Below are 19,345 nucleotides of genomic sequence, written 5' to 3' on the forward strand. Positions count from 1 at the left end.
CTGTCTGTGCCTTGCTTGTGCCTGTGCCTCGCAGGCATACAGTCCTCACCGGCACGGATCTGGGTGGCAGACAACAGGGCGTGGGTCTCTGGGTTTAACTCACCTGCTGCTGGAATTTGAAGAGCCCTGGTCCGGTTCTCTGTTATTTGGATGAGACTGGTGCTCAGAGAGGGAAGGAGTGTGTTCTAGATTACCCAGCTGAGTTGTACCTGGAATCTGGGTCACCTGCTTCCTACGCTCTGTCCACACAGTCACTACTTCCCATACCTGACCACAACTTTGAAGTGGGTATTTGCCTCTGAGATCCTGGTTCAGAGGAAGGAGAGGGCATTGGCTTTCCCACTGCCCAGTTAGGCCTGTAGGGCCTAGGGAGGACTCAGCAGGACTAGATGGGAAAGCAGATGAGAACAGGTGCCTGGGGAAGGCAATAGGCAGGGATGGGGACTATGGTGGGTTGGGGAGTGCATTCTCCCTCTAAAATCGTTCAACTAAATTAACAGTGAAAACATTTTGTAGTTTATCATCTTTTTTTTTTTTTTCAAAAAGAAATGTAAGGAGGATAAACCAGAAACTCCAGTAGGTTGGTAGGCATGGAGCATGGAGTGAGAGAGCTAGGAGAACACTCTTCCGAGCACAGATTTGGACAGACTGGACTTTGGAGGACCATATTAATGGTCTATGTGTTGAAAAAAAAAATAACCAAGATGAGAAAGCCCCCTAAAAGTGAATATATATAGAAACAAATGAACCTACCTGCATTCCAAATAAATAACCACCACAATGAAGGGAAATAAATAACTAATCCAAGTAATATTTGAACCTGTGTTCAAATTGTTGCTTTGACCATTGACCTTCAGTCTAAAGACAAAAAAGTTAGTTTGAATAAGGTTTGATAAATCTTGAACTCTACTGAGCAAGTTTGTTTTTCACAATGGTTGTAGGTACAGCAATTCTGAAACTGCTTTTGTGTCAGATTAGGCAAATAAGTAAATGATTTGAGGTTGATGTGAACCAAGGTTCCGACTATAGGAGAAGGGAGGATAATTATAGATTTGGGAAAGAATGGAAGGACACACTGGAATCGGAGAAACAGACAGAGATAGATGTGTTTATTTACATGTACATATTTCCTAGTGCTCTTTGCTGCCAGGACTGAAAAGCAAAGACATGCGGTTCCAAAGAGCACACCTCTGCCCAGATCTTGGATTCTCAATATCATCTCCTGCTCTAGGGAACCCCTGTGGAGAAATGGCTGATTCTAGGTTTGTACAAGATGAGCCTGGAACGTCATGTGATAACCAGAACCTAAGGAAGTGCTCACAAAATGATGTAGACACAGGAGTTAGCCTGAAGGACCTTCTGCTAGCCAAAGCAGGGACAACTTGAGGATCAAAACAGCAACAAAACAGCAACAGTCTCATCCAAATAACAGAGAACTGGACCATTCAATGTCAGCTATGGCACAGACATTGAATATAATCAGAACCCATGGGTCCATACTGATAATAAGGAAAGAAAGGTGACTGTTATTAATAAATACAGAAGAAATGGTGGAATTAGATAAAAATTTGCAACCATCGTAGCAAAAATTCATTGAAGTCATCAATTTCAGGTAAAAATCGTCACTGAATGTAAAAGCTAGCAGGTGAAAGTTGATAAGGAATGGGACATTTACACTCAAAATATTTCCCCACAGATTACTGATCAATTACAAATGGGGGAAATGATAACTTCCCCATGGAACAACCTGGTGGACATGACTTTGAGCAAAGTTACATCACCAAGGATGGGATATGTCCCTCCTGATATAGTACACCAAGGACATGTCATTCACATAATGTTCCTGCCAAACTGCAATGCCTGAATCTAATTATTGCAAAATATCAGACAAACGTGAACTGAGAGAGCCTATAAAACAACTGACCTGTACTCTTTAGGAGTGTCAAGAGTGTCCAAAGTTATGGAGGGAAAAGAAAAGGCTCAAGAATGGTTTCAGATTAAAGGAAACCAAAAAGAATGACAACGAAATGCAGGGTATGACCCAGCACTGGGTCCTGACCTGCTGTCTAATATCTGCTCCCCTCGTTTGTGGACAGAGTAACCTGGGGTGATAATTACCACTCCTTTCATGACAGCAGAGCTGAACCCCTCACAAATATTCTCAACTCATTTATAATAGACAAAAGATACACATGGGTGTTTGGTGGCAAGACATGAGAAATGCTTGATTTGCCTGGCTGTGTCTGGACTGAAGAATCACTAGATGGGTCCCCACATGACTAACAGCTCTGAGTGGAGGGGAAGGGTCCCTTTCAGAGGCTCAATGATCAGAGGAGGACAGTTGTTGCAAGGACCAACATAGACTGTGACCACAGTGGGTGGGAGTGTGTGCATGACTGGTGTTCACCCGTGTGAGTGGTCACTCCCTGGAGTGGGGCTGGAAATGCTGTGTGGTGTGGCAAGTTGCCCTGGAGAGCAAGGAGGCCCGGGCCTCGTGCAGCTATGGCACAGACAAGCAGAGGCCAGGGAGTAAGCCAATACAATGTTTAATAAACTTGCCTGTGCATACCTGACGTGCAGCCTACCTCTCTTGTTTATTCATTTTTTTTTTTGATGGTGAAAGATTTTCATAAACAAAAATTATGACTTCACAGAGAATTCATTTATTTTTTTGCCATACATCTTGTGGGATCTTAATTCCCCAACCAGGGGTCGAACCTGTGCCCCCTGCAGTGAAAGCAGAGTCTTAACCACTGGGCCGCCAGGGAAATCCATCATCTCACCTCTCTTGGATGGACAGTTAGGCCACAGCGGATGGCCTGGGTGGATGTGGGACCCACCCACTCTCAGTTTGTGCCCCGCTAACTACACAGCCTTGAATAGGCTGCTGTATTCGTGTTGCAGTCCATCACACCCATCACCTTAGGAGGTGAGACTGAGGCCACAGCCATGCCAGAACCAACAAGGATCAGAGGGAGAGGGAATCCCTGGAACACAGGAGGGAGATGTGAGGGCAGGAAGTTGATATGGGATTGAGGATGATGGTTGAGCTCCTGCCCAGGGGGCGGGAGGGTTGGGCGGACAGCTCAGAGGTGAATCTCTAGCAGGTAGCGCAGGCAGCACTGGCTCTCCTGGTAGATGAGATATTCGCTCTGGGAAAAGTTGCAGCTTCTGAAATCTGGGCAGAGCACGGGATGGCCCTGGGGCACCACTACTCGCTGGCCATCTAGCTCCAGCTCAGTGTCCCGGGTTGGATCTGCAGGGCACAGCAAGGGCCATGGGTCACCCAAGGGCCACTGGTCCTTGGCTTTACCAGTTAGTCCTACCCTCTATGCTCTTCTGTCACAGGGAGTGCCCACTCATTCCCCCCAGCCAACCTCCAAACTGCTGCACAGGGTGGGCCTTCTGCCTGGAATCTCCTCCCCCATTTCTCTGCCTGGGAAATGCTTGTTCATCTTTGCACGCTCAGTCAATGACACCTCCTCTTTGAAGCCCTCCTGGATGCCCAGGAATGATTTGTTGAATCAGTGAGCGTATGTTGAATGACAAAGTGAAGGACTGCGGTGAAGAAGCCGGCTTCTTCTTGTCCTTCTTCACAGTCCCTTTCCTGCTCACCTTCTTCCTGAAAGCGTCCTGCTTCATCTCAGCCTCACCTCTAATGCTTAGGCCTGTCCAGCTTCCTGAGACTCACCAGGCTCTGTGTGGCCACGAGCAATGACACTGTCGAAGCCAGAGGGTGGCTGCTTCAATCTGGGCTCGTCGACGGTGATGTGGTACTCTCTGCCCAGTGCCACCTCACCCAGGAACATGTAGCCAATGTGATGGGCCCCGCAGGATATGCCAGTAACTGGGGGCACAGGAAGGCTCAGGGTAGGCAGACTGGCCTCTGCCTGACTCCCTGGGCCCCTGTTGCACTGTTACCTCCTCTGGCTTTGCTGCCCGGGCCTTCTTCCATCCTTCCTCCCACCATTTCTCCAGGCTCCTTGTCCCTGCCTGCTTCTTTTCTCCTCTCTGCTCCCTGACGCCAGGCCTCTGCCACCCTCATCAAGGTTGGAAATGGCCTTTCAGTGACCATATCTGGGGTGGGGGCTCTTCTGGCCTGCTCTGCTGATTTTGCCACTGGCCTCCTTCACCCTCTATCCTGGGATCCTCTTGCAAAGATCTCCTGAGGCCACTCTCCTCTCCTTCTTAGGCTCTTCTGCCCTCCTAGTGGGCTCCCAGGCCTTGAGCAAACTTCAGCCCCATCTGTTCTTAGACGACTCCCCCAACCTTGCTCTCCTGAGTGGTGGTGGTCTCCAATAATGTGGTCAACCTGGACCAAGGAGCCAGTATAGGGAGATCACCTCAGTGAGGACACCTCTGGACAGAAACTTGGGGGGCATCAGAGACACCCTCCACCGTTTCCCACACGCTGCCCACCCCACCTCTCACATATTCGTCTCCTGGCTTCTCTCCTCCTCCTCCTCCACCTTCACTGCCCTGGACTGGGTGCCCATCAGTTGGCCTGGATGGGAACACAGCCTCCCAGCAGCCTCTGACCTTAACCACCCTCCCTGTGGCTGCAGCCAGGTTCAACTGTACTCCCCATCTTTCTCTGAATAGGTTCTTTTGATCGTCCTGGGCCCCAAGCCCCCCATCCACACCAGGCATTTTCTCTAAGCTTTGTTTCAGGCTGTGTTCAGAGATGCTGACCTGCTGCAGCCTCCCAGGCTTCGTGCCACACCCGGGCTACTTTACCTCAAAGGCTCCTCTTTCACCACCCCCCTCTCCAGGTCAGGTTGGCACCTTCATCCTATCCACATTGCCTCCCTCAGGAAGCTGTCCTGACCACCGGATGCCCCCTGAGTCCCCCAACCGCCAGGATTCCCCACTGAGCTCTCGAGTGAGTAAGCATCCAAGAGATCCACTCCTGGGCCCACCACCAACTGGACAAGCACCGGGCCCCATGCTCCTTAGTGTCCCCATGCCCACCCAGGACTTGGCTCTGAGGGACGCCTCACCACAGCCAGCCGACTTGTGGTTCTCTGAGGAGAAGTAGATGCCATTGCCGACCCGGCCTCCAGAATGTGGCATAATGCGGAGCCCACTGGTGAGGATGGCGGCCACCACGGCCACGTTGGTGCCATGCCACAGTAGCTTCCGATTGCCCAGCTTGGCATGGACCTGGAACCGATCTCCCTGGGGTGGGCGAAGGTGGGAACCAGAAGAGTCATGCCCCCCAAGCTCAGGTGCTTCTGTCTGCCATCAGAGGAGATAACCAAGGCCAAGGGCCCCCTGGCCACTCACACACTCATGCACACATGCACAAGCCCTAGGCCTGGTGGAAACCGCTCAGAGTAGCTCAGCCTACTCCCTAAGGAGCGGGTAAGCCAAGGCCTTCTCCCTCAGGGAGAAGGCAGTGGTGACGGGGGGACTCTCCCTCACCTCCCCTTCTCGGTCCACCTTCTAAACATGTTGAAGAGCAGGGGGCCTGTTGCTGTTGCTAGTCTGTTTTAAGTAGGCATGTACCACCTGCAGAGACAGCAGAAGTTGGGTGTCAAGAGCAAGCGACATGCGGACCAAGCTCCTCTTGTCCCCCAGTCCCAGGGCTCTCCTCAGGGTCTGGAGACACAGTGAAAGAAGGACCAGGCCGAGGGACCCCTCTGGGCACCTGGAGGGCAGACAGGCAGAGGAACAGTGCCCACTGCTAGCTCGGCTCCTCTGCGGGGCCCGGCCCACCTTGTACTCAGGGGTCTCTGGGCCCAGCAGCTGGAGCTGGCACTTGAGGAGCTGGTAATCTCGGTCCAGTGGGTGCAGCACTTCCTCCACTTTCTTTGTCTCCTCGGGGGCGGCCTGCAGGGTCTGGGCCAGCTCGATGTCCGCCAGGACCTAAGGTGATGGGCACTGGCAGCTTGGCTGTCCTCTTGACCCTCCCTCACCCTCCCACCTGACTAGGGCTGTGGCTGCCCCACCTGTGTATCCACCTATTCAGCTGCATCTCGTCTATCTGCCTGGCCTTCCCCTCCTCTGTCCTTTGGCCTGCTCGTCACAGTCCATCTCTCTGTCCCCCATCCCCCTGTCTGTCTGCTTTGTAACCTGCCAGCCCTCACCAGCAACATGTCCTTCTTTGCCTGCAGAAGCTCAGGGGAGTTGATGGGTGGGGGCCGGCTGCGGCCGAAGTTGTGGGGAATGATGGTGTAGAAGTGGGAGGACAGCTCCTCCAGGCTGCGCCCACTGTCTGCGGGGGCTTTCTAGGCCGCCTCCACTTCCTCCAAGGCCTCGAAACCCGGGCAAACTGCTGCTTGCTCAACTTCCCTAGTGGCATCTTCTTCACATCTGGGGGGATGGGGAGAGTGAGGAGACCGTCCCGCAGCCTTGCCACCCCCAGGCCCCTGCTACCCTGCCCGCCCCTGACTCCTCACCCAGGTTCATGAGGGCCATGGCGTTCTGGAACACGTCCTTGCTGAAGATGTTGGTGATGAGCTTCTGCGTAGCTGCGTCCAAGGAGCAGGGCCGCACCCGCTGAACCACAGCCTTCACTGGGCCTCCGTCCACCTAGGGGTAGAGGATGCACATGGGCAGGAGCAGCTGGGCTGGGCACCTGCAGCCAGAGCAGGTCAAGGCTAGAGAGCGAGGCCTGTCCTGAGGGCGCTCAGCCAGGCAGTAGTGTCCCCTCCCTCGGCCCAGGCCCACCCTTCCTCCCTGGCCACTTCACCTTCTCCACGACTTCCTGGGCCTCGTCCTCTCTCTGCACCTCGGTAAGTGTATACTTGCCGGGCTGGGCCACAAAGTGGTCCCGCTCTGCCCAGCTGTTCTTGGTCTTGTCCCGAAATTTCTTCTCAAAACTCTTCTTTGCATCCTCCAGTGACTCGAAGCGGCTGAGCTTTGACTGGCCCACCTCTCCCTGTAAGCGACACAGCCACAGTGCCTGCCACAAATGCTTGCTGGCCTCTGTTGTGCCGGCCTGTGCCAAGTGCCCCTGGGCGTCAGAGACGGGGCAGGGCCACAGTCAGTGGCTGTGGCCTTTCGGCCTGCGTAAGCTGTTGGGACCCTTGGGGGCAGGAGGCATGCACTGAGCAGGGAGAGGTGGGGAAGAGGGGGCACAGGATGGCTGGGTGGCACTTACCACGCGTCCCCAGTAGGTCCAGCAGAAGAAGCAGTCAGCATCTTTCAGCAGCTGGATGATGTAGAACTTGTTGTTTCTCTCAATGTTGGTTTGGTTCAGGGTGCAGTTGTAGTCTTCATGCACCGGTGGCCAGAGCGGGTACAGGGAGGGCAGGCTGGCTCGGGCACCCCAGGGCTACCTGGCTGGACGCTGACAGGAATCAGACTGCACTGGGGCATCAGAGGAGGCCCTGTCCGGGAACCCCGCCTTAAAATGTGGGAGGGGAACGCCTGAGAAGCTCAGGGGCTTGCCCTGTGGTCTGAAGAGCAGACACTGCCTGGATCTGCCTGACCTGCCTGGATCTGATGGGCTATAGCCCTGCCTGACCTCTGGGGTCTCGGGAGAACACAGCTTTCTTGGGAGCCTGGAACCACCTGGCCAGGGCCAAGGCTGTGGGGAGCAGGTCTGAGTGTCCTTGTACCCAGGAGGGAGCAGGCATCGGGACTGGCCGGGGACTACAGCTTACCTGGGTTCCAGGGTTGCAGCTGAGTGGACATGAGGGGTCCACTCGGGCTATGCACTTCTCTGTGGGCGCGGCCTTAAGGGCCTCAGCAGTGGAACGGAAACTGTCCTCTTCTTCTGCCCCCTGTCGCCCCTTCGTCTTCTCAGGACCCTCATGCTGCACTTGGAGCTTGTGCTTTGGAACCGTGGCTGTTCTGTGGCACAGAGGAGTCCCTCAGACCTCCACAGCCTTTGTACCTGACCTGGCTGCCACAGCACCAGTTTGCCCCACTCTGAGTTTGCCTTTGGTAACCTCCTTCTGCCTCCATTTCCCCCCCGCCGCCCCCGCCCCAGTCCCTGACCAAAACCAAATCTCTGCACACCGGACAGACCTCTTTCTCTAGTCACTGGGGCCAGGCCCGGCCTCTGTACAATCTTCCCAGTTTGGTTAAGGAAGAGGGGCTCTCCACCCTCTCTAGCTCTCCTGTGTGTACTGAGGTGGAAGGGAAAGTGAAAGGAAAATCTACCCCTTCCCACTTCTGGGCTCCTCCTTGCAGAGCACTCTCTGTTCCTCCCCCCTCTCAGCTGACTTGGACTTGGCATGGTTGCTGGGCTGTGTCACCTCAGCTATGGAGGAGAGTGGGCAGTGGTTCCTGGGGGGCAGCACTCCTGAGGCCAGCTCTGTCTCTCCAGAGCTTGGGACCCAGTAGCACAGAAACTCTTCCCATCAGACTCGAGACTTCTGGGATGCCAGTCCGGGTCCTGGACCAGTGGCACTGAACTGGCAAAAGCCAGTCACACCCACCCTGCCCTGTCCTGCCGTGTGGAAGGCTGTGGGCAGAGCCATAGAGCACTCACCTAAGAGAAGCAGGGACCTGGGAGAAGTGGTGGCCACCGGGTCAGTACCTCCTAGGCAGTCAGTTCTAACAACCGTCTGTAAGCCTTAGGGGAGCAGGGATGAACTGGGTGTGGATAGGATTCCAGTAATTTGGTCACCAGTCTGGTGAGTCAGAGGCTGGGCAGGCGGAGCCGGGGCAGCCTGTCCCATGAATGGGTAGACACTTGACCTGGACAGAGCCAAGGCCCAGGGGACTGACGCACCCTTAGCGGTGCACATCTCGCCTGAGACATGCAATACGTGTCCACTGGTTTGTCAAGTGACCTTGGCCGCAGGTGCAGGCATTGCCTTCCTCTCCCAAGGACTGCCTGGCTCCCTCTCCCCCAGTTACTAGGGTGTCAGACTCTCACCCTGGTCCCCGCCCCTGACGGGGAGGAGTCACGGTCCAGGGAAAGGGACCCTGCATCTCTGACGCCCCCCAGCGTCCAAAGGGCGCAAATACAGAGAAGGCGTCGGAGTCTGACCCCTCTTCAGACGTCAGTCAGCGGCGGGGCGCATGCGCCACAGTCGTTGGCCGGAAGCGCCGGGAAGAGGCTTGCTTCCTTTACTGTCTGAGCCACGGCGCAGGAACCTATAGGAACTTTGGGAGGCGGGGCCACAGGCATTTACCCTATGGGAGCTTGGGGGCGTGGCAGAACCTATCCAAGGACCCAATAGAGCTGTGGGAGGCGGGACCTATAGGGCGGTGGGAGCCTATCCCAGCGGGGAGTCGGGTGGGACTGCCTGGGTTTAGCCGCCACGTGAGTTCTCTAGCGGCTGCTGCAACACGCACCGTGGGCAGCATGTCGGCGACACGGGCGGCTCGTAAGAGGGGAAAGCCGGCCTCAGGGGCCGGGGCTGGTGCGGAGGCCTTCAAGCGGCGGCGAAAGGTGAGCATGGCGCTTTGGCAGGCGGGGGTCTATCCTGCCTATTGGGACCACCCTAATCCCATCCGGGGGTCCCGGCCCCGGTCCCCTCGCCCCCGGGACCCGGGTTGGAGTCAGCTTCTTCCCTTTCTCCGTGCGTCAAATCCTGAAAAGTCTTTCACTTGAGCCAGGGGCCACTGCCTTTCCCAGTGGCTCTCGAGGGACCCTAAGGGACTCTTGGTCAGAGCCCGAGTGGTCGGGACCCCTGACCAAAAACGTATTATGTGATTCCCAGGGCGACTCCTCTGGGGACAAAGTCAAGTCCAAGGATGGCGGCAAGATGAATGAGGAGATCTCGAGCGACTCGGAGAGTGAGAGGTGAGCTCTTTTTTTCCACGTAGTGGAAAGGAACCCTGGGACCCATGGTGTATGCAAGGAATCCTCAGTTGAAGGGGTGCTAGAACTGGGCCAGCACCCAGAATCTCAGGTCTTGACTCTTTCCTCCACTTTCTGACCCTGAGAACTGTCATTTCCTTCTCTGCAGGGTCTCTGTGTGGGGAGGACCCCCAGTCCCAATGGGAGACCTGCTGAATCTTCCTGGCTCGTGACAGGGAGCTGAACTCCAGGCAAGGGGAGGATACAAGAAATGCTTGTTAGTTCTTCACAATTTCAGTTACTGAAAGAGCCACGCACTAGTTTCATTTTTTTGAGAACAGAGATGAGCAGGCAGGTGAAGACAGAGTGTGTTGTGATGGGAGGCGTATCTTAGAGCTGTGTGTTGTGGGAACAGAGAAAGGGAGTTTAAATAGGGCTTGGAGAGATCAGGAGGGCTTCCTTATCGAGAGGTAGGGAATGCATTCAGGGATCAGAGAAAAGTCTAGGGGTTAAACGGGCTAAATGGAAGATGGAGAGGGTGGAAGGGCAGGTGGTACGTGCATCCAGATTGTGAAGGGCTTTGTGTACCTCATTCATTCTGCAGGTGATGGGGGTGAAACATACTGCGGAGTTCAAAGGGAGCTAGCAAGTGTCAGGCCTAACCTTGTGGAATGGAAGCTGTCACACCAGGAAATCCTGGTGCCTTCCTTAACAGTTGGCTTTAGAGGACTTTCCTGGTGGTCCAGTGGCTAAGAATCCACCTGCCAATATGGGTTCAATCTCTGGTCTGGGAAGATTCCACATGCCACAGGGCAACTAAGACTGTGTGTCACGACTACTGAGCCCACACAACCTAGAGCCTGTGGTCGTCAACAAGAGAAGCCACCACAGTGAGAAGCTCGTGCACCACAGCTAGAGAATAGTCCCCACTTGCCACAACTAGAAAAAGCCCAGGCACAGCAGCAAAGACCTAGCACAGCCAACAAATAAATAAATACAAATGTTAAATTATTTTTTTTTTAAGTTGGCTTTAGAAATTCTGCCTCTAAATGTTGAGTACATGTTGGTCTTAACCTGCTCTCAGAAGGACTTTATATACTTTTTTGTAGTCCTGAGGTTACTGCAGGTGAGTGTGTGCCAGGCCCTGTGTGAAACACTTTGAAATATTTTTAAAATGTGTTGTGAAATTTATTAGCTACAGAAGAGTTAATGAAATGTAATTGTACCATAGACAGTAATGATGAAATGATGGACCTCTGTGCACCCACCAGAACTAGACCTGTGTAGAAACGTAGAAGACCCAACTGCCATTCCTGACTTGAGTTAATAATTTCTTTGGTTTCCTTCCTTCCTTTTTCTTGATCTCCTTTTTTTTTTTCCTTTTCTGATTCAGGTGTAATTTACATACAGTGATATTTGTTTCTTAGTGTACCTTTCTGTGAGTTGTAACAGACTCATATAAACTGCCACCGCTCTGAAGATAGAGAAGGGTTTTACCACCCTCCAAAATTTCCCCGGCTCCTTTGTAGTCAGTTCCTCTCTTTCTCTCTCCCCTGGTAACTGCTATCCCTAGAATTTTGCCTTTTCCAGAATGTTATATGAGTGGAATTATAATGGTGTGTGCTTCTCTTGATTTTCTTTAGAGTTCTGTCTCCTGTGTGAAACCCTAAACAAAGATTTATTCCTTTGAGTAAACTGAGTAGAAGTGTAGACCTTGGTTATATGAGGGAAGGGCAGCAACTCTGTCAGCTGAAGACCTGCTTGGTGCTGGGTACTAACTGGTCTCAAGAGCATGAGGCCTTGGCTTCCCTGAGAATTTCCAATGTCCCTTTCTGGGAAGCTGTGGGCAAGGTCATGGATGAGTGTTGGAAACAGTTGGGGTACCTGACAGGGACTAGATATCTGCAGGCACGTGATCAGAGGGAACAGGCAGCCCTGGGTTTTCTGCTTCTGAGTTCCCATGACCTACCTCCAGCTCCCAGGAGCAAGTCAGCGTAGGACTCATCTTAAGTGAGGGATGTGGAGGGGAAATCAAGATCTTCACAAGGTCCAGCCAGACCCAGTTAAGCTTCACCTGGAATCCCATCCTCAGGGTAGAGGATGGTGCTTCGGCAGTGAGGATGGGGCGATGATAGTCCCAATATGTCTGCCTCTTGGTTTCTCACGTCAGATCTGGGTTGGCGGCTCCCTTGTGTCTGGGGGTGGTTGTTGTTTTGAGATCTACCTTTTCTGCTTTCCATGTTGGATCTTCTGTTTCTTGTCTCCCATGCCTGGCTCAGACAGTAAAGAATCAGCCTGTAATGCAGGAGACCCAGGTTCTATCCCTGGGTCGGAAAGCTCCCCTGGAGAAGGGAATGGCAGCCCACTTCGGTATCCTTCAGTATTCCCAATCCACTTCGGTATTCCCTTCAGAAGGGAATGGCAACCCACCCTTAGTATTCACGGAGAATTCTGTGAACAGAGGAGCCTGGTGGGCTACAGTCCATGAGGTTGCAAAGAGTCGAACATGACTGAGCAACTAACACTTCCACACCTTCCCCATTCTTAGGTCAGTCTTCTTGTTCAGGAAACACACCCTCCATCCTTAAAAGGAGAAGGGACCAATTCTGTGGCACCTTATACCCCTGAAAATATCTTCATTTGTCACTGATGGCTTAACTTGGCCCGCCATCCAGTGGTTAGCATTTTACTCCGAATTTTGTGTGTGCAGTTCCTTTGTGTCCTGCTCTCAGGGCTGGTGTTGAGGGATGTCTGGAGTCATTTTGATTCTTGACCCTTTGAACATGATCTGATTTTTCTTGGACCTATAGAACCTTCTCTTTCCCTCCAGAGTTGAGAGACTTCACAGTTATATCTTTGGGTTTGGGGTCTGTTTTCACCCTTATGTTGGTCCCTGGATGGGCCCTTTCAGTTTGGTAAGTCACATCTTTTTTCAGTTTTCTGTGTGTGTGGTCACTGGCCATGAGGGCTGGCAGGGATGGAGGTGGTCAAGTGGCAGGGAAGGCAGTGAGGAGGCAGAGTCCCAGTGGCCAGAGGAGTGGGCCGAACCTCCTCAAACCCAGCCCGCTCCTGCCCACAGTCTAGCTCTCAGGAGGACTGAGGAGGAGGAGGAAGAGGAGCTGGAGGAGACCGCACAGGAGAAGAAGCTGCGCTTGGCCAAGGTCTACCTGGAGCAGCTCAGGCAGCAAGGTGAGCCTGTGGGCTGGGCAGGTGAGGGGCATGGCCTGTGCCCCTGGTGGGTGACTGATGCAGGTACCTGGTGGGCAGCCAGGGCTTCAGGTTCTGGCTGCCCTATGGGAGGGTGGCCGTGAGCTCTGATGGACCTCTTCGGGTGGGCCAGGCTTCACAGGGCTTTAGACTGATCTGATAAGCAAAGCTAGAGGGTGGGCAGGAGGAGATCATCCAGCCCTCCCTGCCCTACCCCCCATGCCCCGCCACCTTTGCCCAAGGTGGGCTGAACTTCCGTGGGACACAGCCCAAGTGTTCAGGGCCTAGGACTGAGGCGGCAGGTTGGGACAGGAAGGGAAAAGTGGGGTCTTGGCCTGGGTTTACTTGGGCTCCTCTGTCCTCCACAGAGGAGGAGAAGGCTGAGGCCCGCGAATTTGAGGAGGACCAGGTGGCAGGGAGGCTGAAGGAGGATGTGGTGAGTGTGGAGGGAGGGTGGTGGCAGGGAAGGGATGGGATTCGTCTGCTTCTGGGATCTCATTCCTCTCCTCTCTACGCAGCTTGAGCAGAGGGGCAGGCTGCAGAAGTCAGTGGCAAAGGAGGTGAGTGGGCAGGGCACTTTGGTGTCAGATTGGAGGGAATCACCTGGGTCGGTGGGCAAAGGGCCCAACTGGGGACTCAGGCTGTGGGGTCTTTGCTGTGAAACATAGTGGGCACCTGGCCAGACAGGGTCAGTCCTTGCAACCTTGGGTTTGGCTTTCCTTCTTGGCAGTGTGGTGGGAAAGGGTGGCGTGTGTGTGTGTGTGTGTGTCTGTGTGTGTGTGTGTGTGTCTGTGTGTGTGTGTGTGGAGGGTGGCCTTCCTGCCCCCAGTCGCAGTGACCCAGCACCTGCCTGCCTAGATCCAGGCCCCAGACCCAGCTGACATTCGAATCTTACGTGGCCACCAGCTGTCTATCACGTGTTTGGTTGTCACCCCTGACGACCTGGCCATCTTTTCTGCTGCCAAAGACTGCACCATTATTAAGTGTGAGTGAGTGCCTGGGTGGGGGTGCAGCCCCAAGGGATCATCTGGGAGGGCTGGTCTGGGGAGGAGGGAATAAGCAGGGAAGACAGAGGCCTGATGGGGAAAGCTTCTGGAGGCAGGTTTGCTCCCTGAGAGGTGTTTTCTGGGTGACGGTGGAAGTGTCTGTCCAGGAGTGGGGCTTTGTGAGCTCTCTGTCACTGTCATCGGAGATATGGAGGAGAGGCGGGATGGTGATTTAACAGAAATTGATGCTGCAGGTGGGCAGTTGGACTAGAGGATGCTTGAGGCTCCGCACAGCCCTGGGATTGAGTTCCTGGTCCTCCTGCGTTCCCAGCCTTTGACCGCTGAGGGGTGGCCTCCTCCACCCACAGTAGTAACAGGAGGAGCTCGCACCATCAGCCCCAAGCACTTTCCTGTGCCTTCTCTTCCGGGCTTCCTGGCTGCCCTTTGGGATTACTGGCACCACTTGACAGATGAGGAAACTGAGGTGACTTGTCCAGGAGCTCACAGTGGCTGAGCCAGATCTTCTGACCTGAGGCCAGGACTTTTTCCATGGTCCCATGGGGCCCTTAAAGGGGACTACCAGACGCCTACCCCAGTCCTAGCAGCATCTGTCTTCCCCTTGGTGCCAGGGAGCGTGGAGAGTGGACGGAAACTTCATGTGATCCCTCGAGCCAAGAAGGGCACCGAGGGGCAACCCCCCGGCCACAGCACCCATGTCCTCTGCATGGCCATCTCTTCCGATGGCAAGTACTTGGTAAGGCTGCGTTGGCCCCGGGGGTGGGTGAGAGGTGTGGGCACACAGTGGGTGCCTCTGGCCATGGTCCTTGTCCTCATAGGCTTCAGGCGACCGCAGCAAGCTCATTCTCATTTGGGAGGCCCAGAGCTGCCAGCACCTGTACACCTTCACGGGACACCGGGACGCTGTGTCGGTAAGGAGCTGGGCCGCCTTCAGTGGACATTTCTCAAGCACCTGAGTGGGCCAGGCTTGGTGCTTGGCTCCAGGGAATGGCGTGAATGAGGCAGAGGGTCCTCATCCTCATAGAACCTGCATGTCGGTGTATAGGACAGAAACAGGGAAGCGATGGGGAAGAGCTGGGGGAGACTGAGGCGAGCTTGCCTAGGGAGGAGGCGGCCTCCAAGGAGTCTGTACCTGCTTGACAAGGGCAAGTGAGTGTGCCTCTGTCTCCACGTAGAGCCCCACAGAGCACTCTCGAGGGGGCTCCCTGGGCCTGACCTCTGTCTCGCCTGCTGTAGCCCAGGTCCCCTTCTTCCCTCTTTCCATGAACTCCCAGGGGCTGGCATTCCGCAGAGGCACCCACCAGCTCTACAGCACATCCCACGACCGCTCTGTGAAGGTGTGGAATGTGGCAGAGAACTCCTATGTGGAGACGCTGTAAGTGTGCCGGGGAGAGGGCATGCACACGTGTGTGTTCAGGTTCATGGGTGACCTCATCGTCCATCTGTCCCCTGCTCCAGCTTCGGGCACCAGGACGCTGTGGCCGCACTGGATGCTCTGAGCAGGGAGTGCTGTGTGACCGCCGGGGGCCGGGACGGGACCGTGCGTGTGTGGAAGATCCCCGAGGAGTCCCAGCTTGTCTTCTATGGCCACCAGTAAGGCGGCCTGCCGTGCCCAGCGTGGGGGGCAGCGTGGGCTGGGGGTGAGGCTGGGCCATGCCCCTCACGGCTCCTTTCTCAGGGGCTCCATCGACAGCATCCAGCTCATCAATGAGGAGCACATGGTGTCGGGTGCAGACGACGGGTAAGAGCTGCCCCTCCCCCCGCCCCAGGCTTGCTGCATAGAAAATCCCCCTGGTCGGGAGCTGGAGTAGCCGCTTTCCATAGGTGGGGACACTGAGGCAGAGAGCGCAGGTCACCCTGTCTGCTTCACGTGGCTGGTGTGCACTTGGTCCCTTCCTGCCATGTGGCCCTCTGCCCTGCCCCTGACCGCCCACTCACCCTGCTCCCTGTCCACAGTTCCGTGGCCCTGTGGGGCCTCTCCAAGAAGCGGCCACTTGCCCTGCAGCGTGAGGCCCATGGGCTGCGGGGGGAGCCGGGCTTGGAGCAGCCCTTCTGGGTGTCGTCAGTCGCAGCCCTGCTCAACACAGACCTTGTGGCCACAGGTGGGTCCCCTGTGTGGCAGAGAGGAGGTTATCCCAGGGTAGGCTGCTGAGGGGGTTGCTCACTGTCTCCCTGTCTCCCAGGCTCCCACAACAATTCTGTGCGGCTCTGGCAATGTGGAGAGGGCTTCCGGCAGCTTGACCTTCTCTATGACATCCCCCTGGTGAGTGGGGCTTGAATACCAGCCTGTCTTTACCACTCTCCCAAAGCCCCTTACCAGTCTTTTTCTGCCAGAAGGGTGGTTCCTCAGGGCAGGGCCAGCTGTGACTTCCCTTTGTAGCCCCAGCTCCTACAGGGCCTGCAGAAACTCTCCCTTCTTCCTCTCCCTTCTCCTCCTCCACTCCCCTCCCAAAGGAGTCCCAGGCTCTGTCCTGGGTACTGGGGTACAAGGCAGGGAAGTGTGCACAGAGCACAGAGGGCCTGACCCTGTGATGGGTTCTGCATGACTGGTGCCGGGCTGAATGCCAGGCTAGCGTGTGGACTTGGAACAGCCTAGGGCAGAGTGGCAGTTCAGGGCTCGGTCATGGAGTCTCCTGAGCCAGGATCCAGGCCATACTTGGTGCACACTGTCTCCCTAATCCCCACAAACTGAGATTGTTTGATCCCCTGAGATCTACTTTCCCCATCTCACAGATGTGGAGGCTGAGGCCCAGGCGGCAGAGGGCAGAGCAGGGTAGACCTTTAACTGTGATGCTGGGGCTGTGGTGGAGGGTCTCTTCTCACATCTCACTACATTGTCCTTCCCTCTTCTCAGGTGGGCTTTGTCAATAGCCTCAAGTTTTCCAGTGCTGGGGACTTCCTGGTGGCTGGGGTGGGGCAGGAGCACAGGTATGAGGCATGCCTCGGGGGGCGAGGGTGGGGCAGGTGGCACTGGCTGGGTGGGAACAGAGGTGGATGCTGCGGGGGGCTGGGCCTGGCCTCAGCGGCATCTCTCCCTCCTGCAGGCTTGGCCGGTGGTGGCGGATCAAAGAGGCCCGGAACTCTGTCTGCATCATCCCTCTCCGCAGGGCCCCCAGGCCCCCGGCTGCTGGCTCCTGACACTCACATCCCCTTTATTTAAGTTCTCCCCAGGTCATCCCCTGCTTTCTTTGTATTAAAAGTCTCCTCTTTTGGGTCTTGTCTTCTCCAGCTTCTTGGGTAGGGAGCGCAGAGATGGCTTAGTAAAGGCCTAGGGGCTTTAGCCTTTCCAGGGAATTTGGGGATGGGACCCTCAGCTGGCTTCTGGCTCCTGGACCCTGAGTGTCCTCTGTGACCTCATTAGGCCAGCTTCCCACCCCCCTGCTCTGGGCTCATTGGGGTCGGAAGCTGCTGACCCCTCAGCTAAGAAGCTGTGGCTGTCCAGTGTGTGTAAAGGCCTGGCTGTGGGGTCTGAGGACTGAAAGGAAGACCGTCAGGGGGCTTCCCTGGTGGCTCAGTGGTAAAGAATCCGCCTACCAATTGCAAGAGACGTGTTTGGTCCCCAGTCCGGGAAGATCCCACGTGCTGCAGAGCAGCTGAGCCTGTGCGTGTGTGCGTAGTCATTGCAGTTGTGTCCGACTCTCTGCGACTGTGTGGATCGTTGCAGTTGTGTCCGACTCTCTGCGACTGTGTGGATCATGGCCTGCCAGGCCCCTCTGTCCGTAGGATTCTCCAGGCAAGAATACTGGAGTGGGTTGCCATTTCCTTCTCCAGCCTATGCACCACAACTATTGAGCCTGTGCTCTGGAGTCTAGGAACCGCAACTACTAAAGCCTGCTCACCCAAGAACCCGTGTTCCACAAGAGAAGCCAATGCAGTGAAGAGCCTGAGCACCGCAACTAGAGAGTAGTCCCTGCTTGGCGCAACTAGAGAAAAGCCCACACAGTAATGAAGACGCAGCACGGCCGAAAATAAATAAGTAAAAATGAAACTGTTGTCCCAACAGACCATCCTGGATGTATTCTTACAAGTCAGGCTGATCTGCCCCACCCAGGCCAGGTCAGGAAGCTTTAGGAGCCAGACTGCCCTTGGGGTGGGGGTCGGGGTGGAGGTGGGACCCTGCATTGCTCACTGCTTGGGGACAAGGGTCAGAGGTGGGAATAGCTCTGCCCTTGGTCCAAATGACAGCCAGGCTGCATGACTCCTGTGAGCAATGCCCCTGCCAGGTAAACATGTCAAAGGAATGTTCATTCTCCTGATTTCACTGGATAATTCAGCTCCTGCTATGGGGTGGAGTAAAGAGGTGGAGAGGCTTTACTGGAGAGCTAGCAGTGCAGTGAAGCCACCTCTCCTCTGGAAACTCAGTGGAAAATGGGAATGTTAAGGATTCTGCCCATACCTTTCCTCTAATGCCTTGAGTCCAAAAGCTGAGCCTGTGGTTCTCAAGCGGCAGTGGCTTCCCCCCGGTCTCCCCAGGCCTCCCCCTTGGACAGAGCTGCTCCTTTCATTGTCTTGGGGCCTGTAGGGTCAGGTTCAGACCGAATCCCTGAAAATCTTGTTATGGATCAGAGGATGTTACTAGAATTCACTCCCTATGTCTCCGCCTTAAATTGAGCTTAATGATGGGATACACATACCTCCTGAACAATATTGCAAGTAATATGGAGATGCCCCTTAATCCACAAACCCCTTTTCCATTAACACATTCCCAGGGAGAACGAAAATAAATGCCCTTGGAATTGAAACTGAAAATAATCCCTCCTATGGCCTCTATTCTTGGCCTTGGTCAGCTGAGACTCTGTAGTTGGGCTCTTCCTCCCTTTCTCCCTTGCTCGCTTCCAGGCAATGGGAAGCCACGAGAGGGTTGAAAGCAAAAACGTAAAATGAGCTGGTTCACAGTAAAGAGAAAACACAACTCGCTGCTGTGTGGAGAATTAATTAGTAGAGGTTTGGGAGAAAGAAGGGTGGCCACTTAGGAAGCTATAGTAATAGCAGGTAAGAGGTGATGGAGGTGTGAGAGGGCCCAGTGGCAGAACGGGGAGACAGAGCTGTGTTTGGAGAAGTCAACAGATACTTGTTGATTGTGCAATGAGATGAACGTGGCAACATAGTAGTCAGTGGTGACATTTATGAAGATGAGGAAGACCGAGTGGGGAAAGCAGGATCGGGAGGAGGATGATCAAGACTTCAGTCTGCAGTGTCCAGTAAGTTGCAGGGAAGCTGAGCAGGCGATGAGCTCACTGCTCTGTTTTATAACCAATACAAAGCTCTGTGACTCAGGGGTGCTGCAATATGCCTCCCACCACCCACTCCAATGGGCTCAAGCGCTCTCCTGTCTTCTTCCACCCATGATGGACTCAAGGCCACAGGTGAGGGTGAGGTGAGCCACTGTAGAAACTCTTAGCTCTGTTTGTAGCTCTGAACCAGGCAAAAG

General features: G+C 54.8%; 2 protein-coding genes across 3 annotated transcripts; one reads left to right on the forward strand and one right to left on the reverse strand.

Annotated features, from left to right (window-relative positions):
- Positions 1 to 2,640: 2,640 nt before the first annotated feature.
- PARP3 (poly(ADP-ribose) polymerase family member 3) lies at positions 2,641 to 9,267 on the reverse strand. Its single transcript, XM_086365468.1, is given in 14 exon segments — positions 2,641 to 3,256; positions 3,692 to 3,847; positions 5,001 to 5,178; positions 5,425 to 5,511; positions 5,719 to 5,868; positions 6,090 to 6,268; positions 6,271 to 6,315; positions 6,402 to 6,534; positions 6,695 to 6,883; positions 7,106 to 7,279; positions 7,611 to 7,800; positions 8,113 to 8,212; positions 8,444 to 8,519; positions 9,256 to 9,267. Coding segments are annotated over 14 exon segments (1,839 nt in total). The 3' UTR covers positions 2,641 to 3,086.
- Positions 9,187 to 17,129, forward strand: RRP9 (ribosomal RNA processing 9, U3 small nucleolar RNA binding protein). 2 transcript variants are annotated; one of them, XM_086367740.1, is made up of 16 exons: positions 9,187 to 9,352; positions 9,624 to 9,706; positions 9,873 to 9,980; positions 12,783 to 12,892; positions 13,279 to 13,346; positions 13,429 to 13,470; positions 13,769 to 13,895; positions 14,526 to 14,650; positions 14,733 to 14,825; positions 15,189 to 15,289; positions 15,373 to 15,507; positions 15,593 to 15,655; positions 15,871 to 16,016; positions 16,098 to 16,177; positions 16,769 to 16,842; positions 16,959 to 17,129. In XM_086367740.1, exons 8-16 carry the CDS (start codon positions 14,621 to 14,623, stop codon positions 17,050 to 17,052), a joined length of 816 nt encoding a protein of 271 aa, XP_086223866.1. In that variant the 5' UTR covers positions 9,187 to 9,352; positions 9,624 to 9,706; positions 9,873 to 9,980; positions 12,783 to 12,892; positions 13,279 to 13,346; positions 13,429 to 13,470; positions 13,769 to 13,895; positions 14,526 to 14,620; the 3' UTR covers positions 17,053 to 17,129. The 2 variants fall into 2 exon arrangements, with proteins under 2 accessions (XP_086223866.1, XP_086223865.1); XM_086367739.1 differs by lacking the exon at positions 9,873 to 9,980.
- Positions 17,130 to 19,345: the final 2,216 nt, after the last annotated feature.

The sequence above is a fragment of the Bos grunniens genome, chromosome 22 (genome assembly GCF_055505025.1).
Source record: "Bos grunniens cultivar Pamir isolate PY7600 chromosome 22, Bosgru_T2T1.0, whole genome shotgun sequence".
In the NCBI taxonomy this organism is placed as follows: Eukaryota; Metazoa; Chordata; class Mammalia; order Artiodactyla; family Bovidae; genus Bos; species Bos grunniens.